This window comes from Pseudopipra pipra, chromosome W (assembly GCF_036250125.1).
Source record: "Pseudopipra pipra isolate bDixPip1 chromosome W, bDixPip1.hap1, whole genome shotgun sequence".
In the NCBI taxonomy this organism is placed as follows: domain Eukaryota; kingdom Metazoa; phylum Chordata; class Aves; order Passeriformes; family Pipridae; genus Pseudopipra; species Pseudopipra pipra.
In genome coordinates this window covers 27,042,900-27,067,823 of record NC_087580.1, presented here as the reverse complement: position 1 = coordinate 27,067,823, position 24,924 = coordinate 27,042,900, and the positions used below count along the sequence as shown (strand labels likewise).

The window sequence follows — 24,924 nt, the reverse complement described above, 5'->3', positions numbered from 1 at the left end:
GGATGAGGAGGCTGCAGAAAACAGTGGCACTGGGGAGGTGAGAGGAGCAGCTGGAGAGACCTTGTGCCTGCCCACGCTGGGCAGGAGCTGCCCCAGGATGGCAGCTCTGAAGCACTCCCAGGATGTCCCTGGGAACAGGAGGGGAAGACTGGATCTGAAAATGAAACCTGGAAAGCAGAGAGCAGGAGTGTCATGGTGTCACTGCAGGAGAGTTCCAGCCCTGGAGCAAGGTCACAGAAGAAGTGACCCAGTCCATGCAGTGCCCTCAGAAGATCCCACAGCATCCTGGAGATGCTGGAAGGGAGCCCAGCTCTGCTTCACAAGTTCCCAGGGCCTGTCCCTGCCTGTGCTCCAAGGGCTTCCAGCCCCCAGGACTGTGCTCAGAGAGCACTCAGGCCTTACAGCGAGAAAGGGGCTCAGGAGGACAGTGTGGAAGTGGCAAGAGAGCAGCTCTGGAAAGGCCAAGCCCTGCTGCTCCCTGGCAGTGCTGCTGGGCTGGGATTATTGTCCCCTTCCCGTTTGTAAATACCCCCTGTCCTGCAGTGTGCTGTCCTTTAGGAACATCTGAGAAGAAGGGTCTTGGACAAAGAAGGCACTGCAGGGTCCTTTATTTTGTTTAAAGACTCAGAGAGCACAATTCATCATTTATACATCTCTGGGTCAAATTCAGTGGGTAGATACTGAATTAGAAGGCAGATGCATAATAATATTTCATTGCACAGAAAATTATTGCAAGAAAACCCAATGACTTTCACGAAAAACCACAGCAGGAAGGCTGGGCCATTGATCGGTCCCATTCTGAATGCTACACACCAGAAAACAGGCACTTTATTGCTCCTGAAAAGCATCCAGTTATCATTTTTCTCAGGGCATCCTTGAGCTCCTGGTTCCTCAGGCTGTAGATGAGGGGGTTCAGTGATGGAGGCACCACCGAGTACAGAACTGATAGTGCCAGATCCAGGGATGGGGAGGAGATGGAGGGGGGCTTCAGGTAGGCAAAAAATGCAGTGCTGAGGAACAGGGAGACCACGGCCAGGTGAGGGAGGCAGGTGGAAAAGGCTTTGTGCCGTCCCTGCTGAGAGGGGATCCTCAGCACAGCCCTGAAGATCTGCACATAGGAGAAAACAATGAAAATAAAACAGCCAAATGCTAAAGAGGTGGAAATCAAGAGAAGCCCGAGTTCCCTGACATAGGACTGTGAGCAGGAGAGCTTGAGGATGGCAGGGATTTCACAGAAGAACTGGCCCAGGGCATTGCCCTGGCACAGGGGCAGGGAAAATGTATTGGCTGTGTGCAGCAGAGCATTGAGAAACCCAATGGCCCAGGCAGCTGCTGCCATGTGGGCACAAGCTCTGCTGCCCAGGAGGGTCCCGTAGTGCAGGGGTTTGCAGATGGCAATGTAGCGGTCGTAGCACATGATGATGAGGAGGGAAAACTCTGCTGAGATGAAGAAGAAAAAGAAAAAGTGCTGTGCAGCACATCCTGTGTAGGAGATGGTTGTGGTGTCCCAGAGGGAATTGTGCATGGCTTTGGGGACAGTGGTGCAGATGCAGCCCAGGTCTGTGAGGGAGAGGTTGAGCAGGAAGAAGCCCATGGGGGTGTGCAGGTGGTGGTCACAGGCTACGGCGCTGAGGATGAGGCCGTTGGCCAGGAGGGCAGCCAGGGAGATGGCCAGGAAGAGCCAGAAGTGCAGGAGCTGCAGCTCCCGCCTGTCTGCGAATGCCAGGAGGAGGAACTGGGTGAGGGAGCTGCTGTTGGACATTTGCTGTTCCTTAGGACAGGGTCTGTTCAGAAAAGGAAAGCACAGAGAACAATTAAGACAGCCCCCTCTCAGCAAAGCCAGTGCAGTTTTCAAGGAAATCCCCTCCAAGTGAAAGGCATTTCTTTTCTCTGGTTTGTGTTTTCTGAGGGTGCTGTGAGGAGCAGCAGCTCTGGTCATGTACTGGCAAAAACTCAGCTTATAGCGCCCACCCCCAAGGGAAGGTTCAGCACTGCCCAGGATCCTGTGCTCATTTCTGAGACTGCCTGAAATATTCATCTGTGAGAGTAAAAGAGCTGGAATTTCATTGCAGCCTCCTGAACTGAGAGAAAAATGTCTATGCTACAATGCCTAAGCAGGAAACACACCTCAGGACTAATTCCTTTCCTGTAGTCCCTGTCTTTTGTGAGCTTTGCAAAAAATTCTCCATTCAATATCACGTAGTGGTCTGTGAGCAGGTCTGACCCTGCAACAGTGAGACATGGAAAAGATCATTCCTCAGCTGCCAGGTTTGCTCCTTGCCCACAGCCCTTCTGCCCCAGCCCTGGGAGCAGCTCCCTGGGCCAGCTGAGAGCTGCCCCTGGCAGGCAGAAGAGTCCCTGCCCAGCACAGCACCCTGGGCTGCAGGACCCTGCTCTGCCCCACAGCCCTGGGCATCCCTGGCTGCACCCCCGGCTTCACAGCTCTTCCAAACTGCCCCAAAACAGCCCCTGTTCACCCATCCCATCAGCTGGGGCTGGGCCAGCTTTAGGAGATGCCTCCAGGAGCTGCCCCTGCACTGCCCTGCAGCCACAGACTCACCATGTGCAGCCCTGCCAAGATTCCTCCTGCGAAGCTGTGTCTGTGCCCTGCTGGTGTCCCTGAGCTGCCCTGGCAGTGCCCTCAGCCCTGCTGGGCTGTGCAGAGGAGCTGCTCACCAGCAGAGCTGTCTCTTTGAAGCTCTTCTTGCTTGCCAGGAGCTCCCTGTGTGCCAGGAGCCCTGCCCAGCTCAGCAGCACAGCAGCAGCCCCAGACATTTTATGACCCCCAGGGGGGTTTGTCGTTGTTTACATGAGACTCAGTCCCTGAGAGGAAGTTCAAACAACTTTTCAAGAAGTCAAAGTGAGATGGAAACACTGAAGTTTCTTGTAGTGCCAATGAGTCTCACTGAGGGACACAACTGAGAACGTGTCCCCAGGTTCCAGTTAGAGCAGAAAACTGCAGACAGTGATGACAAGGATGGAGAAGCAAGGGAAAGGTGGCTCTGATGCTGAATAAACCTTGACTTGTTTTCTTAATCCAACGGGCCAAGGCCTGACCCCCAGCCCCTGGGAAGGCAGATCCTGTCCCTGCCTCATTCCTCAGGGCTCTTCCTGGGGCACTGGGATGTGGGATGTGCAATGCCAAGGGCAGGACCATGGGGTGGCACCTGCCAGGCTGCTGAGCAGGGACAAGGAGGCCATGAGGCCCCAGGGCTGCAAGGGCCACTTGTCTCCTCCGGGCATCAGGGGCACAGACAGCAGCCCTGGCCAAAGGCCTGCAGAAGGTGGCTCTGTCAGGGCCTTTCAGCTTCTCCCCATCCCTGTCTCCTCTCCAGCCCAGGCTGTCCTACGGTGTCCATGCCCTGCCCCTTTCCCTGCAGGCTGTCGTCATCCCCCCGGCTGCCCCACCTGGCTGGCACCTTCCTGCACTGACATCTCTGCGTCCTCCCTGGCTCTTCCTGCACACACAAAGCCTTGGGCTCATCCAGACTCCTTCTTTGTGACATATTGCACCACAACACTGACCTTAGAGGGAAAGTTCTGACTTCTTGTCCCCAGTCTAGGCCACCCCAGCTGCCCTTGGTGGCACTAGTTCTTTCTTAGGCTGTTTTCTGACGGGAAGAAAAGCTCCACCAGCTCTGACACCCCCCTTCCAGACCTCTCAGGCTACTCCTCTACTGTCCTCAATCTTTGCACCCCTGACCCCTGAGTCCTCAGCCTCTATATACGGGTCATGTGCTTGAGGCCCCAAATTCCTTCCTGGGAGATCTCTGGGACCTCTCCAAGGTTTTGGAAGATGACAATAGAGTGCCCTTATCCAGAGGAACACTTTTTTCCAAGGGTTGTCTTGGCAGAATGAGGCACAATCTCTTTAAACTTTCTGGCACAAGGGAGCTCTGAGCTCTGGGTACGGAGGGAGGTCCAAGTGCCAACCACTGGAGTGGGAGCTACAAATCATCAGGTCTTGTGTTCTTTGGAGGGCCAGACACTGGTGAGAGTGGTGTGTGTGTGTACACATGGAAGGACTTGAAGGGCACAATGAACTGTCTCAAAACACTGTCAAAGCAGGAAAATCCCATAAGGCACCACAACACATAAGCCCTGGTGGCAAACAGGAAGGCCTTTAATTCCAAGGCCTAAAGGGAGGTGAAGCTTTGGAAGTAGTCCACAGGACAGAATTGCACTGTGCAGACTGGGGGAAAGAGCAGACAGCCCCAACAGGAAGTCAGGGCTGGTAAGGCAGGTCTGGGGAACCCATCCAGACAAAGATTCCCACCTGCAGACTGGAAGCACACCGGGCAAAACTCCCACCGTGGCAAGCTGTGGGAAAGGAAGCAAGTCCTGGTAGATGTGCCAGCCCAAGCTGTGGGAACAGCATCTACCCCCCTGAATACCCGGGGCTTGGGCTGTATAAAAGTGATAGCCCAGAAGCACAACTTGGGGACCCTCCACCGAGCAGAGCAGGGGGAAGAAGGACAGGTGGGAGCCTCAGGGATCTCCATGGTGTGATACATTTACTTCATCTCTGTCTCTCTCTCAGTGGCTTCCCACCACTCCCTTCTTCTCTCTTTCTGTTTCTTTCTCTGTCTCCTATTTACTGTTAAATCAAAGCTGGACTGCTGATTTTGGCACATGGTCTCCTTTGCAGCTGAATTTGTGCAGCTGAATTTTCATAATGGGAACCTGAGAGTATCCATGAGGTTTTACAGTGTGGGAATGGCCACTGGATTCCATGAGGTTCCACAGAGTCTCAGGGTCCATTTGGCTTTGTAAGGCTCTGCAGTGTGATAATGGAGCCTTGATTCCATGAGTTTGCAAAATGTCTCAGGACTCCTTTGGTTCTAGGAGGCCCCACATATCACAGTGGCCCCTTGGTTCCATGAGATTCCACAGTGTCCCAGGATTCCTTTGTTTCCATGAGCCCTGCAGTGTCACAATGGCCCCTTGATTCCATGAGGTTCCACAGTGCCAATATGGGCCCTTGATTTCTTGAGGTCCACAGTGTCCCAGGGTCCGTTGTCTCCATGACGCTCTGCAGTGTCACAGTTGCCTCTGAGTCCCCAAGGTTCCTCAGTGTCACAATGGCCCCTGATTCTACGAGGTCCCAAAATGTCTCAGGGCTCCCTTGGTTCCATGAGGCCCTTCATGGAACAATTCTCCCTTGATTCCATGAGATTCCACAGTGTTCCAGGGTTCCTTTGGCTCCAGAAGGCCCTACAGTGTCACAAGGGTCCCTGGGTTCCTTAAGGTTCCACAATGTCCTTGCTGGAACACACAGGGCTGTAATGTTGTCACCCCTGCAGAGCTGCCTCCAGCTCTGGGCTCCAGCACAGGAAGGACATGGACCTGTTGGAGCGAGTGCAGAGGAGACCATCAAAGTGATCAGAGGGATGGAGTAGCTCTGCTGTGAGGAAAGGCTGAGAGAATTGGCATTGTTCAGGCTGGAAAAGAGAAGGGTTTGGGGTGACCTAATTGTGGCCTTGCAGTGCCTGAAGGGAGTCAAGAAGAAAGATGGAGAGAGACTTTGGACAAGGGCCTGGAGTGACAGGAGAAGGGGCAGTGGCTTCACACTGAGAAAGGGAAGGGTTAGATGGGATATTAGGAAGAATTTCTGGACTGTGATGGTAGTGAGATCCTGGCACAGGTTGCTCAGAGAAGTTTTGGCTGCCCCATCCCTGGAAGTGTTCAAGGCCAGGCTGGATGGGGCTCTGAGCTCTGAGTCTAGTGGAAGGTGTCCCTGCCCATGGCAGGGGGTTGGACTGAGATGCTCTTTAAGGTCCCTTCCAACCCAAACCATTCCATGATTCTGTGACTGGTGGGGGATGTGGTGGTTGGAGCTGATGGGCACAGAGACCCCAAAATGATGGAGTTTTCATTCTGGGTGGAGGAAGGAGGGGGCAGCAGAACTGACACATTGGACTGCTGGTGGTCAGACTTTGTCCTGTTTGGGAGACTGACTGATCTGGGTGTGAGTGTGGATGTGCTGGAGGGCAGGAAGGCTCTGCAGAGGGATCTGGACAGGCTGGATCAATAAGGCCAAGTGTCAGGGCCTGCCCTTGGCTCCCAACAACCCCTGGAACGCTCCAGGCTGGGGGCAGAGGGGCTGGAGAGCTGCTCAGCAGGAAGGGACTTGGGGGTGCTGCTTGACAGGGGCTGGATATGAGGCAGAGTGTGGCCAGGGGGGCAAGAAGGCCAAGGGCATCGTGGCCTTTGTGGAGAAGAGTGTGGCCAGCAGGAGCAGAGAACTGATTGCCCCTCTGTGCTGGGCACTGGGGAGGCCCCAGCTGGAGTGCTGTGTCCAGTTCTGGGCCCTCAGTGCCAAAAGGCCCTTGAGGGGCTGGAGCGTGTCCAGAGAAGGGAACGGAGCTGGGGAAGGCTCTGGAAAACATGTCTGCTGAGGGACAGCTGAGGGAACTGGGCTTGTTGAGTGTGGAGAAGGGGAGGCTCAGGGGGGACCTCATTTCTCTCTGCAATGACCTGAAAGGAGGTTTTAGTGGGTGTGGGGGTTGGTCTCTTCTGCAAAGCCTTTAGTGACAGGAAGAGAGGAAACGGCCTTAAATTGCATCAGGCAAGGTTCATATTAGATATTCCAAAACCATTTTTCCCCTGAGAGAGTGTTCAGGCATTGGAACAAGTAGCCCAGGGAGGTGGTGCAGTCTCTGGAATTGTTCAGATGACATCTGAATGTGGCACTTTGGGATGGGGTTTAGGGGTGATTCTGGTGCTGCTGGGTTTACAGTTGGACTAGAAGATCTGGAAGGTCTTTTCCATCCTTGATGATTCTGTGATTCTCTGACCTGTCATCCCTGTTTGCAGGTTTGTGCTCTAACAAGACCCTGGGGATGTTTTCTCTGTTGGGTGGGTCCACAGAGATTGTGTTGTGTGAGCTTTTTTCCTCCACAATCAAAACAAGGAGTAATTAATGCTAAATCCAGCAGGTGCTTTCAAGGAATAACTTGGTCCAGTTTGTCCAACTGTGTCCAAACAGGTGAGGAAAATCTGGAACTTTAGAAGGGTTATTTTTTTTACCTCATTAGCAGGATATCCAGGGGTGCACCAAGTGCCTGCCAGTGAGGAGCACAAGAGACCAGTAGACAGTGACAATATTGTTCTAATGTTAATCTCACTGGAGCACAGAGTGAGATCACATCAGAGTTATGTTTCTTTAATTAGTGATTGGGAATAAAGTCAAATCACATATTTGATGACCCTTTAGGATTTATTTCACACTCTTAACACTAAGGTATTTTGCAGCTGGACTTTGAATAAGGTTCCATGGTATATTGCAAATTTCTATCTCAAGGTAACAGTCTACTTCTTCCCAAAGAAATTCTCAGCAGCTAACACCCTTCCATCATCTTGCTCTTTCCCTGATGGCTTGAGCTTGTTGCTCCTTTGGGTAAATACCCATTTGACACAATGCACTGGGCAGCTTCTGCCAAGTGCCACTGAATCTCACTTCTTCCCTTGCCTTGAGGTCGTTGTGCTTTAAGAATCTGGCTGTTCAGATGCCCTGAAATGTCTCTAGTATTTCAAAGGGAAGAAGCTTCAAGATGTGCTGTTTGGCACACATGAAAAATGACCTGCCCAGAGAGCCATGGGAATGTAGGTGCTGCTCAGTAATGCCCCTTGACTGGGACAGGCACTGCTGATGATTTTTTCCTTCCCCTCTCTGATTCCATTCCCACTGTTTTGTACAGACTCCTTGGGGTCAGATTTTGTACTGTACAGTTTGAGAAGTTAGTGCAGATGTGTGTTTGCAGGCATGTTCTTCTTCTGCATTTCCTGATCAAATTCAGGAAACTGATACCTGGCTTGAGCTTTTTTTTTTCCTCCATAGTACTATTTTTATTTATTTCTCCAGAACAGCTTGAGAAAATGAAGGTACACTTAGCCCCAGTTTCCTTGCTGCTGTAATCTCTTGACCTTTTTTTCTTTTCCCCTCCCCCAAACTGAAACCCAAGGTCAGGAATGTGGTTGGAATTCCAGGCCCCAGTCTGGGGGAGGGGACACTTTCAGTCCCCAGGGGTAGAAGCCACTGCTTTGTTTATCAACAGGGAAAGGAAAGCCCAGGATTTCTGGTTCTCCAAGCAGCAGCACTGGCAGGGAAGAGAACTGCTGGCTTGGATGGAAGAGGGTTGAGAGAAAAGTAGTGATGGCTCACAGGGGGAGAGGAAAAACATGTTATTTGGGGGTGTAAAGGGGGGGGGGAGATGACAAGCTAACAAGGTAGTGGAAGCCACGGGAACAGGAAAAGGAGGGCTTAGAGGAGACAGATCAGGACAGAAGGAGAGACCCTCATGTTTCAGCCCCTGAATATCAAATCTTAGGAGATAATGAAGGAAAGTAGAAATGAACCTCACCTGTCCTTTGGTGAGTTTCCAAATGGATCAGCTGTCATATTTTAAGGAGGGTGTATTCCAGGGAACTTAACACAGAAAAGTGACCCCATCAAATGACACATGTATAGGGATTCCTTATGGGTGATTTTTACATGAGAGAACACATACACATGCAAAGATTTGAAAGCATTTTGGAACAAAAAATATTGAAAGAGCCAAATCTATAAATAGACACTTGGAGAGATACTCAGCACAAACAATATATTTGCATTTTCATGTTTTGCTCATGTGCACATGCAAATCAGTTTGTAGGACCTGTATTTTGAGTTCATATAGTCATACAGAGAACTATACATAAAGACATCATATTGAAGTTCTGATTTGAACCCAAAATCTATGTTTATCAAATTGTTACTTAAAGATGTTCTAATACAGTACTGTGCATTAGTACCTCTCATTTTAAAATGTGTTAAAAACAGATTTTTTTTTTGTCCTTGATGTTTCTACAGAGTACTTAAATTTTACTCTACATTTCAGAGCACTTTAATCCAGTGCTCACAAGCCAATCTACATCTTCATGACAGAGTTCCCATTTAAAAATACAGACAGCATAATGCTACTGGTAATTAAGCTTTTACTGCCTGCTTTTCTACAGTGGTCTGAGCTGTAGTTTTGCTGTGGTGGTTCCAATTCCTAAACTTAACTGTATTTATACCATGTTTGTAGGCAGCAGGCCCAGTCTTCACATCAGGTTAAATACATAACACTGGAATCTCTCTGCTGTTAACAGACACAAACATGTCTATTGAACCTGTATACTTTGGAATTTGGTTCTGTTGCTGTATTTACTTTGTAAAATGCTGTGGAACAGATTTGGAGAGGGCATTTGTGTTTCCATTTGTGAATGGTATTACTGCATTTTGAGGGTGTGCACTGATTTGTTTTGATCTAAAAGACTGCCATGTGCATCATGTTAGGGCTTCAGTCACCAAAGATTTTGTAAGAGTTGATCTGTATTCTAAGAAATTATTGTCTTTCCAGGGCTAGTTTTTTTTTTTTTTGTGTGTGTTTTTTTTTGGTTTTGTTTTGTGTTTTGTTTTTTGTTTTTTGTTTTGTTTTTTTTTTCTGGCCAGAAAAAGCCTGTGTCTGTGTTTGTTGGTAGGGGCAGAAACACTTTGAACGTGGAAAATAAGTATGGCCTCTTAATTGTAATTTTAAGTAAAGGTAGTAGCTTCTGAGAGAAGAAAAATGCATTCCTAATTCATCACTGATTCTTTCAACACGGAATTCTGTGAGTATGTTTCAGTGCAAACAGTGTCTCTAAATTTGAGTATGGTCATTGTGCTGCAACAAGTTTAATCAGGGAACTTGCACATGACAGAGAAGAAAATCTCTGAGCTGGCTCTAAATGAGGCTGAGTTAGTCCACTCTAATCCCTGCACACTTACAGAGGAAATGGATCAGTTCTGGAGCTTTTATTTGTCTTTCTCATATCTAAATACACACATCTAAACATCCAAATGTTCACACATGGTGTATATATAATACATATATATATATATGTTAGGATGCAGCTCTAATCTGTACAGGAACACACAGAGCTGTATTCGCTCCCAGTTTCACCCATGATGTTAAGGAATGGATTTGAGTGCTCCTTTTGACAGGAATGTCTTTTTTTTTTTTTTTTCCTAGCTAAGTAGAAAAGGAGGCTTTAAATTTTTAAATAGTTAATTATATCATTTTTATGGTTTTATAGATCATATTATATATACACACATATTCATATATGTGTGTATACACTATCCTGTGTCCCTTTTGTGTACCGTGGTATGGAGTGACTATATTTTTGTTCTAAGCTAATTCACTGCTGCTGTTTTGGGTACAACTAATGTCAAGCAGCAAACCTGTAACATGCCAGAAACAGGCTACAGTGGGTTGAAGACACAGCTTATGTTGGATTGTGTGTGAATACAGAGAGTTAGTTGGGTTTATCTGAGAGCCTGGCAGAAGGAGAGAGGAGCAGGACAAACTGTTTTCAGTAACTGTGCTGTTCAGACACCTGATAAGATGGAGAGTGCTTTGGAACTACTGATGTGCTTTGAATAAGAAAAGAATAATCAGGTCCATTGGCACTGGCTTATCAGGAAGGAAGTAAAATGCCAGCACTTTTACATGAGCAAAAGTAAACGTTTTAGGCACTTTGGGCCATTTTTCCATTGACATTAAATAGCAGGGTGCTTTTGAGTGTGCTGTAAGGAGTGGAAGGGTTTATTACCTTGACAGAATTACAAGTGAATGTGTTCAGAGAGGAGTTCTCAGCAACAAGAACAGCTCTTTGGATATGTGGCCACATCTATTCATGCTTTTTTTGGTAGAGACTCGATAATTCTCTCCTTTCTTTCTCCCTGAAGTGCAGTGGCTCCCTTACAATGTGCAGTTTTTCAGAGTGTAACACACTTGTGCATTTTGTAATATCCTGGCAGCATGTTTGATATTGGGCGTGTAACAGGCTGTATATAAAATAATGCTGGATCATTGACTGGTGTGTCCTCTGCCTTCAGTCCCTGGGTATTTTCATGTTCCAAAAAGAATATATCTCAGCCTGTGCTGGGAAGGGAAGGTGTGATTCACCATTAACTTACCCCAGCAGGCATGAAACATGCTCAGATGCACTATTATCTTCCCAAAGTTGACTGATTTTTATTTCTGTACCTGTTCAAAATTTATTTCTAGGTTCTTTCACATGCTTACAATTAATTTGGGGATATTCAAATTCGATGAATGACAGTGCATGAACATATTTGACTGATTTTGGATTCTAATTGATTCCTGTCAATGAGATCCCTGTGACACTCTGAAATCAATGATATGTGATTCAACCAAGGCACCACTGTTCTGTACATTAGGTAGCAGTTGGGAATTTAGGAACTAAATGTTCACAAGCTATAAATGGAGAAAATGTTTAGATTTCAATAGCCCTTTGTTTGGCATTTATTCACCCAAATATGTTTCTTGGGAAAGTTAGTTTTCCAAAGTGCAGGCTTTCAGTAAAAGAAAGGTCATTGATTTCAGGTTTATTAAATTTTAGCTAAAAACAACAGGCTCCATTTGGGTGTAAAATAATTTAAGTATTTCCTGCAGGCAACCTTCATGCTTTAGAGCTGTTGCTCAAAAGTTTCATTCTTCTATGAAGATGTCAATTGTAAATATCAAAATGCCTCACTGAAAATGGAATGGCTCAAAGATTCTAACTGAAATAAAAGTTCCTGCCTGGGGAAAGCACTATAATCAAAATAAAGTGCTCTTAACTGTTTTTCTTGTGGAGGCTGCACTTGAAACGAGTGCTTCAAGGCAGCAGGGTTGGTAGGGAATGCCAATTTTTATTCATTTATTTACCTACTCTCCCCCACAGATGATGATAGTCCAGCTTTGGAATCAGCAATACACTTCAGCCACTAATACAAGGCAATATGTGAGCTGCTGCTGCTTCCAAAATGCAGTATCCTGGCATTTCAGTCAACTTTATAATCTGGCAAAAACCCACTTGGCAATATTAAATTCTAGCTTCTGAAGCACTTTTATTTCTGAAAGCTTTTGATGTCTTTTATATCTTTTTAGCATATATTAAATTTCTTGGGAGCAGTGTCCAGGATGTACACTTGATGGATGACTGGGGTGGGGAGTCTCCCCCCACCCCCCACATTTTTTTCCCCTCCCCTTTAATTTTAAAAAGAGGTGTGATAACTGTGCATTAGGTAATGCTGGAACATGAATCCTGCAGGTGCAGCTGTTTGACAACATTAATGTGGGGGGTTTGTACCATTGGTAGGCAAGTTAGCAGAGATTTACCAAGCTGAGAAGGACAGCCTGCTGCCAAGCTCTGGCATCTGTCTTAAGAAATCTTTTACTTCAAGGATGCCCTGAGGAAAATGATGGCTGGATGCTTTTCTAAAGGCACAAAGGGCCTGTTTTCTCTTCCACAGCATTCAGAATGGGACTCCTTGTTCCAGCCTGCCTGCTCAGGTTTTTGTGTTGCTGGGTTAGGGTTTTCATGTGGGTTTTCTCCTGGGATAAAGTTGTGTACAGTGAATATTGATTATTCATCCCATGTCTGGTTCACTGTCTACATCTTGAATTTAACTCAGAGTCTGTGTAAATGAGGAATGCATTGAAACAAAGTCAGGGATCCTTCAGTGACTTGTTTTTGTGAGTTCAATCTTCTGAGACCTCTGATGAGTCTGGCAGGGCAGTGCCTGTGTGCAGAGGGGCAGGGAAAGAGAGTCCCAGCACAGCAGCAGTGCCAGGGAGCAGCAGCATTTGGCCTGTTGAGAGCTGCTCTTTTTCTCCTGCCCCCCTCCCCTTCTGGGCCTCGGCTGAGGCCTCAGTGCTCTGGGCCTTGGTCCCTGGGCTGGGCTGGGTCAGTCCTGTGGCCATGGCACTGCTGGCATGACCTGGGCTCCACTGCACTCTTTCCACCACACACGGGGCTCCATTTGCTCCGGGCACAGCCTGAAGCCTCAGCTCTTCTTCTCCAGGGCTCTCAAGAACAAGGCCAAGGAGCAGACTCTCCAGAGGGTCCTTGCCTTGCTGGTTTCTCCCTGGAGTCCCTGTGCTGCCCTCAGGGTCCCTCTGTGGGGGCTGGAGGGGCTGAGGCTGCTGCAGCTGGTGCTGGTGGTGGCCAGTGCCCCTGGAGATGGCAAATGGGGCCTGAGGAGCCCGGGGCCGATTCTCTGCTGCTGTGCTGGGGAGCGGGGCTGGCCCTGGGGCTGCAGGAGCTGCCTGAGCTGATGATGTGCTGAGCATTGCAGCCCCAGAGGGCCTGTCCCTGAGCTCCATGGCCTCCATGTCCTGCTGCAGGGCAACACCTGAGTGTGCTGCTCTGCTGGGCTGGGGCAGGGGCAGGGAGATGGGGGGACCAGGGAGGGGCTGGACTGGGCAGTGCCAGGGAGGGGAAAACCCCAATGTTGAGCTGAAGTGTGTGAGTGTGCAGGGTGGGGGCTCTGCAGGGCTGGGGCACCTCTGGAGTCAGTGTTTCCCTTGGCAACACACCTTATCTCAGAGGGGATAGTTTTGCAGAGTTGGCTTTTCCCCCTCTTTCCCAAGGTTTTCTCTTTTGTTTTCTCATCCCCTGAGGGGAAAAGGGGGAAGGGAAGCACATGCTGATCTCTGTTTTTATCTGTATACAAAAGGGAGCTGGGGTGGGGAGGGAGGGGGGAAACAAAGCGATTTCTCCCTCTATTCTCTCTCTTTTATCCCATTCCCGCCTCCCTCGCCACACCCCGGGCGACTGTTTCACCGCCGCCCCTCCTCGCCCGTCCCGCGGGGCAGCTCTTTTAGCTCCGGGGCGGCGCAGACTCCCCCGGCGCGGCCCTTTGGTTTTCCTTGGTTTATTCTCCGGAGCTGATTCCGTTCCGAGCTCGCCCCCCCTCTCTGGCGACCCCCGCCAGGGCCCGTCCCGGGGCGGCTCCTTCAGTGCCACGGGCGGCGGGGACCCCTCGGGGCGGCTCCCCCAGGGCCCCGCCCGCCGCCGCCGCTCCCCGGGGCCCTCCCCGCTTCCTGCCGGGATCGGACACCGCCGGCGGCCCCGGCCCTGCCGGGCTCCATCAGCCTGAGCAATTGCTGCCAAGGAGGGGCCGGGGGCTTCCTCTTGGCCTTCGTCTCCCTGGCGCTGGGGCTCGGCTTCTACCTGCGCCAGAAGGTGAGGGGGGTCCCAGGGGGTCGTGTGTCCCCCCAGAGCGTCTGTGCCCCCCCGGGGACCCCCCACCCCGGTGTCACCCCCTTTTCTCTCCCCACAGAGCTCCTGAGCCGGCGGCGGCCGCAGCCCCTCCCCGGGGCCTCGGGCCCAGCCTGGACCCCCCCTGTCCCTGTGAGGATTTTGGGGGGGTCGTGTGTCCCTCCCTCCCCTGCTGCCACTCCTGATCCCAGGAAAGCTTCCCAGTTCTCCCCAGTCCCGGTTATTGGGGGGCAGTGGGGAAGGGGCTTGGGGGAATCCCAGGGGGTGGAGCCGAGTTTGGGGGGGACAGAACAGGCCCCGGGATGGATCGGGAATGGGGACCCCCCTTTGTTCCCCCCTGTCAGCCCGCTCTGGGGGGGCTCTGGGAGGGCACCTGCCCCTCAATAAGGCACCCAGCACACTTAGAAAGGTGCTGGGAACCCCCTAAGCCTCCACACAGGCTCTGGAGGACTGCCTACACACACTCAAAGCCCACCCAAGACCCCACCCAACCCCTTCTCTGGGGGGACTTCTCTGGGCACTGGTGGTGCTGGGAGCCCTCCCGGCTGCGGGCGAGGAGCTCTCGGGTGAGTGGGTGGTGGGAAGGGGGCGGTCAGTGGGAAAAGGGGGGTCAGAGGGGACAGAAGGGGTGGTGGGACCCCAAACTGAGTGGGAGGGGAGTGGGACCCCCCAAAAGTGGGGGGAGGAGGGGCACTGAGGATGCCCTCTGGAGCCCTGTCAGAGCCCTGACACTTCTGGGGTGACTCCAGGAACAGCCTTCACTGGCCCAGGGACATTCATCTCCCCAGCCTCACACACATCCCCTGCAAATGGCCCTGTCTCCTCCAACACCCTCCTCTGCCTTTCTGGCCTGGCCCTTTCATTCCACACCAGCAAAGCAGCCTGGGCACCATCTCACCTGGGCACTCAGAGGGCTTCTGTGAGCAGCAGTGGCAGATTTCTCTGGAAGGTGCATTTGTCCCCTGTCCCATGGCACAGGGCACAGCTCAGAGTGTGAAAACACTCCCAGGCACACACATCCTGGAGAGCTTTTTCAAAACAAAAATAGGGAGAGGAAGAAGAAAAGAGGCCAAATTAGAGAGATGAAAGGTGCCCCAAAAATCAGGAGCTTCCTCTGAGCCAGGTTTCCATAACTGAATCACTGATGGGATATTTATTTTGATAAGTAGCTGCACAAAACTATTCATGTAGGCAATGAAAGAATCAGCTTAATAGAATATATAGAAGGTGTTGTCAATGGAAACAAATGGAGAAAAATTGTTGAGATTAAAAAAAATAAAAAAAAAAAATCAAAGGTCTGTCAATGCTGGCCAGGAAGCCTTCAGCAATTATCAAGAGTTCTGTTCTGCAGAGGTTTCAGGTGTCTCCTAAATTCCACACTCATGGCTTCAGGCCATGACTTGCCAGAGCAGTGCCAGAGCTGGCCACTGCCCAGAGATGCCCTGGGGCAGCTCCAGTGCCCAAGTGGGACAAGTGGCCCAGGGTGTGTGGGAGCCCTTTGGAGCAGGAGCTGTTGGGCAGGAAGGGCCCATCTGGGGAGGGTCAGGGAATCCCCCCCTGCAGCCCTGCTGCCCAGGCTGAGGAGGGTCCTCTCCAGCCCACAGCCCATCGTGTGCCCTTGGGGGCTGCGCTGCCGGGGCTGTTCCCGGGCACTGACTGGGGAATCTCCCGGGGTGCCCCGCGCGAGGCGGGGGCGGGGCGGAGGGCGGGCAGGGGGCGTGGCCGCGCGCTGATTGGCTGCGGCGGGGGTGTCTCCACCCGCAGCGCGCGAAGGGCGCCATCTTTGGCGCGTGGGGGATTCGGGGGCGGCGGCCCCGGGAAAAGCTGCGCTTGGGTGTGTGAGCTGGGGGGGTCTGCGGGGGGAGCGGGGTCTGGGGATCCCCTCGGGGGCTGCGGGGAGCGCGGCTGGGGGTGGAAAGGCTGGAGGGCTCGGGAGGGTTTAGCGGGGGAGTTCGGAGGTTCCCGAGGAGATTTTGAGGGGTCCCTGAGGGGGTTCGGTGTCCTGAGGGGCCCTGGGGGAGGGGAGGTTGAAGATCCCTGAAGGGGTTTGGGAGTCTCTCAGGGAGTTTGGGTTTCTGAGGAGATTGGGGGGTCACAGGTGGGCTTGGGGGATCTCTGAGGGGGTTTGGGGGTCCTGGGTGGGTTTTGCAGGGACCTTTGCAGCAGTTTTTGTGGTCTCTAGGTGGTTCCAGACGGCTTTGAGGCTCCCTTAGAGGGACTGGGGGGATCCCTGACTGGGCTTGGGGGATCCCAGGTGTGTTTTGCGGGTCACTGAGAGGGTTTAGGGAGCCCGGGGGGGGGGTGGTGGTGAGGTCTCTTAGGGGATTTGGGGGGTCTTTGAGGACGTTTCGGTGGGTCCTGGGGTGGATTTCTGAGAGGATTTCAGGGGTTTTGAGGGGATTTTGTGGAGTCCCCTAAAGCCCAGCAGTGGGTTCGAGGGGTCCCTCAGCCCCCAGGGGAGGGGTCCTAGGGATGCCCCCAAAATCGGAGGGGGGAGATATACTACATCCGGGTAAGGGGATCCCAGTGCCCCCAGTATATCCCAATAACCTTCCAGTGACCCTCAGGATGGCCCAGTAACCCCCCAGTGACCACCCAATGTATCCCACTGAGCACCCAGTTGGCCCCAGTTTGGCCCAGTAACCTCACAGTGTCCCCCCTGTGTGTCCTGATAATCCCCCAGTAACTCCCCAGTTGTCTGCCAGTGCCCCCCCAGTGTGCCCCAGTTCGCCCCCAGTCCCTGCCAGTGCCCCCTGGTTCCCCGCAGTGTGTCCCATATCCCCCAGTAAACACCCAGTGCCCCCCAAAGCCCCCTGACTGTCCCCAGTGTGTCCCCAGGTGCCCTTGGCCTTTCTGTGAACATGGCAGGGAGGGGGAATGTTTTTGGTGTCAGAGGGTCCAGGGTGGGCTCCTGGGGTGAGATGGAAGGTTGGGGACATCAGGGATGGGGTTTGGGGACAGTGGAATTGGGGGAATTATGGCCATGGAGAGGCCCTGGGGACATTGGAGACACCAAGGGGGTCTCAGGGATTTAAGGGGGGAATTAGGGACACCAAGAAGGTCTTGGGAACCCCGGGGGGTCTCAGGACTCACCTGCTCTTGGTGCTGCCCCTCCTCTTTCCCCCTAGACATCATTAACCCCCCCAAATGTCACCCAACTCCCATTTTCCTTTTAATCCCCTCCCCGTACAGATCCCTTTGACCTCCCAAGACCCCTTTTAACTCCCCTAAATGAACCCAAAGCACCCCAAAACTCCCCAAATTCCTATCCAACCCCCCCCTACATCCCCTGAAATCTCCCCCAGCCCCACCTCAAATCCCTTCCAACTCTCCCCCAAAGAGGGATCACCCGGCACCCTGGGACAGGAACACAGTGGGCTGTACTGGGGGCACTGGGCTGTACTGGGAAGGCAGTGGTGGGGGCTCAGATGTCCCAGGACAACGTGGCCCAGCTCCAGGAGAGATCTGGGGAGCAGTGAGGAGGTACTGGTCTGTCCTGGTCTGTACTGGTCTGTTCCCCCAATCCCCAAAGCCCCTCCCCAGCTCCCCCAGGACCCTCCCACACCCCAAAGCCCCCCAGACTCCCCCCAGACCCCTGACTTGGTCCTGCTGCCCCTTGAGCATCTGCAGCTGCTGCAGAACCAGGCATTTCATCAGCAAATGTGCAGGTGACACCAAGCTGGGGGTGTGTTGATGTGCTGGAAGGCAGGAGGGCTCTGCAGAGGGACCTGGCCCAGCTGGATCCATGGGCTGATTGCAAGGGGATGAGGTTCCAGCAGGCCAAGGGCTGGGTCCTGCCCTTTGGCCACAAGAAGCCGTCAGCCCCCTGGGCTGGGGCCAGAGTGTCTGGAGAGCAGGCAGGCAGAAAGGGAGCTGGGAGTGGGGATGGACAGGAAGCTGAAGAGGAGGCAGAATGTGGCCAGGTGGCCAAGAGGGCCAATGGCTGGTGTCCTGTGTGAGGAAGAGTGTGTCAGCAGGAGCAGGGAAGTGCTTGTTGGGCTGGAGTGAGCGCTGGTGAGGCCACCCCTGGAGTGCTGTGTCCAGCTCTGGCCCCTGAGTTGAGGAAGGCCCTGGAGGGGCTGGAGCAGGTGCAGAGAAGAGCAGCGAGGCTGGGGAAGGGAGTGGAGCCCAAGTGGTGTGAGGAGAGGCTGAGGGAGCTGGGGGTGTTGAGGCTGGAGAAGAGGAGGCTCAGGGGAGACCTCCTGACTGTCTGCAAGTCCCTGCCAGGAGGTTGGAGCCAGGTGGGGGTGGGGCTGTTGTGCCAGGAAGCAGCAGTAGGACAAGAGGGCTGGGTCTTGAGCTGTGCCAGGGGAGGTTTAGGTTGGATATTAGGAAGCAATTTTGTACAGAGAGAAGTGAAAAGAGCGGGTGGGACCCCCAAAGGGAGCTTGAGGGGCGGTGGGTCACCCCTAAAGGGAGCTGGGGGGAGCCGGGGTTTTGGGGGCTGATGGGAAAGGGGTGAGACAGGGGATAAGAGGAGGGGGGAGAGCGGGAGTGGGATGGTGGGGGTGCCTCGGTGTCCCCATGCCTTGATCCCTGGAGTGTGTGGGAGGCTGGAGAGAGGGAGGAGCTTCAAGAGCCTGGAGAGGGGGGGCACGGAAAAGGGGAAGTCTGGACAGTGGGGACCCCTGGGATCCCCTAGGACAACAAAGTGCAGAACCTGGAGAGGGGGAATGTCTGGGAATGCGGCATCCCGAAGGCGAGAGTCAGAGGAGAAGGGACCCCTGGGACCCCCAACACTCCCAGCATCCCTAAGTGGGACCCCAAGCATCCCCAGAGGGGGGAAACCAGAGAAGGGGAACTCTTAGGAGAATTTTTTGGGCTAATCTTCATATTTTAGAGTATTTTTTAGCTGAATGTCAACTTTTTGCGGGCAGGAGTCTTCTCACTATTTCTGAAGAGCTTTTGCCTGAATCTCGATGATTTGGGGTTTTCTGGACTTAATGTTGGTGTTTTGGAGGTTTTTATGGTCACAGGATGCCCAGTGAGTTCTAGAGATGGACTTGGGCAGGAGGAACCCCCAAGCCAACGCACTCAGCCCTTGTTTTCCCCCCATCAGGATTTGTCCTTCCCAAAGCTTGGGCGGATGGAGGAGGAGGCTGCGAGGAAGAGGAAGATGCCTTGGGCCCCCCAGGCAGGTGAGGAGGAAGTCAGTGTCCCTTTGGGCGGGTGTTGTGCTGGCTCTGTCAGCCGAGCATGGCCCCGGCTGCAGGACAACCCCGCTGGCGCCACCGTCCTGCCGGGGCCGGAGTTGGGGGGATGTCCTTGGCCTTCCCTGTGGGCCGGAGGCAAATCCCCTGCCTGTCCTTCTTGCTTCCTGCCCCAGGCCCCGAGCTGAGGATGGAGAGCCCGGAGGACAAATCCCCCCGTGAGACCCTGGTGGGAGAGGCCGTTTTGAAGGGCTCCCCGGCGCAGGAAGGCAGCGGGGAGGAAAAGGGCCGGAGATCCCCCCGCAGGAGGGGCTCCAAAGCCATCCCAGGGTGTTCTGAGGAGGAAAGAGCCAGCCTGTGCCGGGAAGGCGGCCAGAGCTTGAGGGGGAGTTCTGAGCTGGTGATCCCTGAGCAGCCTCCCAGCAGGGAGAAACCCTTCAGGTGTTTGGAATGTGGGAAGAGCTTTAGGAGGAGCACCAACCTCCTCACCCACCAGCACATCCACACTGGAGAACATCCGTACACGTGTGGTCAATGTGGAAAGAACTTCAGGAGCAACACCACTCTGATCCAGCACCAGATTATCCACAGTGCGGAAAGGCCTTACAGATGTGGGGAGTGTGGGAAGAGCTTCAGGCAGAGCTCCAGCCTCTGCATCCACCAGCGCATCCACACTGGGGAGCGGCCCTACATGTGTGGGGAATGTGGGAAGAGCTTCACTGACAGCTCCAACCTGATCCGACACCAGCGTATCCACACCATGGAACGGCCCCACACGTGTGGGGAATGTGGGAAGAGCTTCATGCGAAAATACCACCTCTTCACCCACCAGCGCTTGCACACTGGGGAACAGCCCCACACGTGTGGGGAGTGTGGGAAGAGCTTCAATGACAGCTCTGGCCTCCATGTGCACCGTCGCATCCACACTGGGGAACGGCCCTACAAGTGTGTTGAGTGTGGGGAAAGCTTCAGGACCAGCTCCAGCCTCCGCTCTCACCATCTCATCCACAGCGGGGAACGGCCCTACAAGTGCTTGGAATGTGGGAAGGGGTTTCAGACCAGCTCAGATCTCTTGAAGCACAAGCCGACACACACAGGGGAGTGGGCCTTCCACTGCACCTACTGCGGGAAGGGCTTCAACCGGAACTCCACCCTTGTCACCCACCGGCGCATCCACACTGGAGAGAGGCCCTACAAGTGTGGGGAGTGTGGGAAAAGGTTTAAACGCAGCTCACATGTCATCCAGCACCAGCGGACACACACGGATGAGAGGCCCTTCCGCTGCACCGACTGTGGGAAGGGCTTCAACCAGAACTCCGCCCTCGTCACCCACCGGCGCATCCACACCGGGGAGAGGCCCTACAAGTGTGAGGAGTGTGGGAAAAGCTTCACCGACAGCTCTGGCTTGACCCAACACCAACGGACCCACCAGTAAGGGAAGCCCCGACTGCGGGAAGAACAGTCGCTGCTTCCACCTTGAATGAAGCCCCTGATGTTGAGGCAACCCCTGGAGTCCAGTGACTGTCAGTCCATCCCTTTTGACCACAAAGGGCCAGTCCCCTTTCACAGGGGCAGGTTCTTCCAACAGAACCCTTCCTGGGGGGTGTGTCGAGATTCCTGCCTTGGCTGGGGACCGCCTATGGTCCCTCCTGGAGGTTGAGAGCAGAGATCTCCTCACCAGTGTTGGTGTGGGGGAGTTCCATCCATCTCTAATTAACAATCATTGCTTTTGTGCCAGCTTGAGTAGAATTGCTTCAACAATTGCTTTAGTGTAGAGCACTGTCCTATCTTATCCTGTACTCCTGGTAGTTTTAGTGTTTCTATTGTGCAGTAAATAATTCTGATGAAGATCTTTCGTCTGACCATTTGGAACCCTAGATAATTCATTTCTATCAATAAATATGATTTTCCATCATTAAAAACTGGGAAAAAAAAGTGTTTCAGTCCCACCTCTGTAATTTTTCTAAACTGCCACTGTTGGCATAAAGCAAGGCTGAGATTGGATCCAGCAGCCCCCAGCACCCCACAGTAAGTTGGGAGGTCAGGGGGGCTAGCCCCCTTTTGCCAACCCCCTTGTGCCCAAAGACCTCCATGGGACTGTTGGACCCACCAGACCACCTCCACTTTTCCACCCTTCTCCCTGTTCCTTCCACCTTTTCATGGTCCCCTCATCCCCAGCCCCCGCTTTGATCACTTTAGGGGTCCTAACCCCTACTTTTTCCCCCCTCTCTCACCACTTCCATATCATCCCTCTAATTCCCCAGCCCTCTCATGCTCAGTTTGGGGTCCCACCACCCCTTTATCCCCTCTGACCCCCACTTTTCCCACCGACCTCCCCCTTCTCACCCCCCCCTCACCCGAGAGCTCCTCGCCCGCAGCCGGGGGGGCTCCCAGCACCACCAGTGCCCAGAGAAGTCCCCCCAGAGAAGGGGTTGGGTGGGGTCTTGGGTGGGCTTTGAGTATGTTTAGGCAGTCCTGCAGAGCCTGTGTGGAGGTTTAGGGGGTTCCCAGCACCTTTCAAAGTGTGCTGGGTGCCTTATTGAGGGCTTAGTTCCCTCCCAGAGCCCCCCCAGAGCGGGCTGACAGGGGGGAACACAGGGGGGTCCCCATTCCCGATCCATCCCGGGGCCGGTTCTGCCCCCCCCAAACTCGGCTCCACCCCTTGGGATTCCCCCAAGCCCCTTCCCCACTGCCCCCCAATAACCGGGACTGGGGAGAACTGGGAAGCTTTCCTGGGATCAGGAGTGGCAGCAGGGGAGGGGGGGACACACGACTCCCCCAAAATCCTCACTGGGACAGGGAAGGTCCAGGCTGGGCCCGAGGCCCCGGGGAGGGGCTGCGGCCGCCGCCGGCTCAGGAGCTCTGTGGGGAGAGAAAAGGGGGTGACACCGGGGTGGGGGGTCCCCGGGGGGGCACAGACGCTCTGGGGGGACACACGACCCCCTGGGACCCCCCTCACCTTCTGGCGCAGGTAGAAGCCGAGCCCCAGCGCCAGGGAGACGAAGGCCAAGAGGAAGCCCCCGGCCCCTCCTTGGCAGCAATTGCTCAGGCTGATGGAGCCCGGCAGGGCCGGGGCCGCCGGCGGTGTCCGATCCCGGCAGGAAGCGGGGAGGGCCCGGCGGGGTCTGATAGAAATAAATCAAAGCAGATCTCTCTCTTTCTTTTACCCCCTGGGCAGTGACCATCAAGAGGCGTCCCTGCTTCACAGCAGAAGCTGCACACACTTCAACAAAGTCTGTGGAAGAATCTGCTCCATGAAAGTTGGCCCTGGGCTTTTATGCTTATCCAGTGATGGATCTCCAGTTACTTATTCCCAGGCCAGTGAGCAGCTGATCTGTCAAACTCTGCTTCCAAAAGCAGGATGTGTGTTGGAAGGTTGGGGAACCAGGCTGGGTTTGGCACAATTCAACACTAAACCAACCCCTTGGCACCAGCAGTAACTCCCCACAAAGAGCTTTGCAGTGCTTGCATTCTCTGATGAGATTCTTTTCCAGGTAGAACATCCTGCTACAAGGGGCCTGTTACTACCCATCCCAGAAAGGGGGGGGTAACCAGGTTCTTATTAATAAATCCCTTGGGGTGGATTAGAGTGAAACAATACTGAATAATTGGTGTTTGAAAACATATATATGTAGGGTTTATTTCAGAACAATGTTGTTTCAAAGGTAAACAGGTATGTTGCCATTTTGGGTGTTATCATCTATATCTCTCATCTACAGCAATGTGGCATAAAGAGAACCTTTAGGGAAAATGCATAAGGGAGAGAAAGAAAGACAGGATAAGGGTGAGGGAGAGTAAGGGAAGAAAAGCTGAGAGTGGAAAGATGTCTATAGTCACTGCCCACGGGGTCCAGCGATGGAACTTGGGAGTTGCAGCTCCAATGTCTGTCAGTTGAAGTGGTGGCCTTGATCCGTTGGGGGTGGGGGAGGGAAGCCCCCACACTCCAAGAAGTTAGGAGTTATTATATCCATGGATGGTGTCCCAGGCCATGCCACGAACCCCCAACATCTCCTGGGCCTGCGCAGAGTTCCCGTGAGGGGCCTGGCAAAAGGGTTTTTTCTGCCTTTCAGGATTGGCAGAGGGGGGATGGGCTTTGATGGGCCATCAGAGGTCTAATGCAAAAGTCCTGCAGAAGCCTGCAAGAGTCCCTTGGCAATCCTGGAATGCACAAATCATGAACTGTTTCAGTCTCTGACACCACCCCGTGATTTATGCATTCAGTAATTTCTCTTTTTTGGTCATTCACTGTGAATCTTCTTTGTGGGCAGTGCCTTTTGTGTAGTGGACAGAAGGAGAGTAAAGAAAAGGAAGAGAGAGCAAAAATCTTTTCTCAGTGCAATGCAATTTCACCCCAAAAAACCAAACCTTACAGTAAAATAGTAAGCATATGGGACATAACATGATCCCAATAGCTACAATCAAATTTCCTAACATTAACAAAGTTACAAACATCAGGATTTAATACTGACACAAATCTAATTTTCATTAGCCACTGTCTCCACCCCGTGAGTAATCAAGGTATCCTCTAATGCGTGTTGGGTATGAGGGATTCCATAGTAATGTGTCTGTTACAGGGGCCAGTGTCTTGAAATTGGACCTGAAATTACACATCAGTTCTTCTGCAAATACATTGAGTTACGTGGGAGTTGGTACAAGGCTTTCTTATATTCTCTTCAGGTAACACTTTCTTTTGTTTTGTCCAGATTTAGTTTCATTTGTTAATATTTTGAGAAATTTAGCCAAATGTAAAATTTGATGCCTTCCAAGGCAGAGAGTCAATGTATCTAATACATATTTGTATGATTCCAAATATGTATAAATTCTTGTACCAACTCCCAGGCAAAATTTGGTGGAGTTTCTTGATTCTCAATTGATTAAGACAGAATTGCACATATCTAAAAGCTTCTCCCAAGCCAACTTGTTTTTCAATAAAAAGACAAAATAAACTTGGCAAAAATTAAACTAGCAATACATGAAATGGCTTTCTTACACAATCTTACCAGTGAGTTGCTCATGATAAAAACACAAATAAGTCAACAATTATTAATAAGCTGATCATACAATCAATTTTGGGAGTAGAGGAGACACAAACACAATGTTTGTGGTAAACTTTTACATATTGCAAAACTCCTGAGACAAAAATACACACAGACTTGCATATCACAAAGTTATTAAGATAAAAACACAAACACATGCAAACAACCAGCGCTGCAAAGAACAGTAGAACTCTCCAGTCCTGTTGCTGCTTCGTTTTCTCATGGCATACTTGTAAACTGATAACAGAAGCAGTTGTGGGGGCAGTTATCTCTTCTGCCCATTGCAGCAATTGAAAGCTTTATTGCTCTCACGCAGTTTGATCTCATCTGCTGGCAGGTTCCTGCAAAAAGAGGAAATCTGGGCCGCTATGGACCCATTATTAAAAAGAAGGAATTATCTATTTATCCCACTATTTTTCTTATCTGGCATGACGCCACCAGGGCAGCAATAATGGAGAAGTCTGGAACATGTTTTCTCCAAAAGACAAATAAACCCAGAGCCTGCTGGAGCTCCTTTTTACTCCTCAGCATCTTTATTTGCTCTAGGGTGGCCAAGGTGTCAGAGGGAATACACACTGCTACTTTTTCTGTGGGAATTTGAAGTCAATGTGTCAAACTGTGGGGTTTATTTATTGAGACAGGAAAGCAGATATGTTTCTGAA

At 52.2% G+C, this 24,924-nt stretch overlaps 2 protein-coding genes across 2 annotated transcripts; one reads left to right on the top strand and one right to left on the bottom strand.

Moving 5' to 3' along the window:
• Positions 1-805: 805 nt before the first annotated feature.
• LOC135404936 (olfactory receptor 14J1-like) lies at positions 806-1,822 on the bottom strand. Its single transcript, XM_064639666.1, has one exon. It carries the CDS (start codon positions 1,760-1,762, stop codon positions 806-808), a length of 957 nt encoding a protein of 318 aa, XP_064495736.1. The 5' UTR covers positions 1,763-1,822.
• A 17,211-nt stretch (positions 1,823-19,033) lies between these two features.
• LOC135405277 (zinc finger protein 664-like) lies at positions 19,034-20,863 on the top strand. Its single transcript, XM_064639943.1, has one exon. It carries the CDS (start codon positions 19,273-19,275, stop codon positions 20,659-20,661), a length of 1,389 nt encoding a protein of 462 aa, XP_064496013.1. The 5' UTR covers positions 19,034-19,272; the 3' UTR covers positions 20,662-20,863.
• The last annotated feature ends 4,061 nt before the right edge of the window (positions 20,864-24,924 follow it).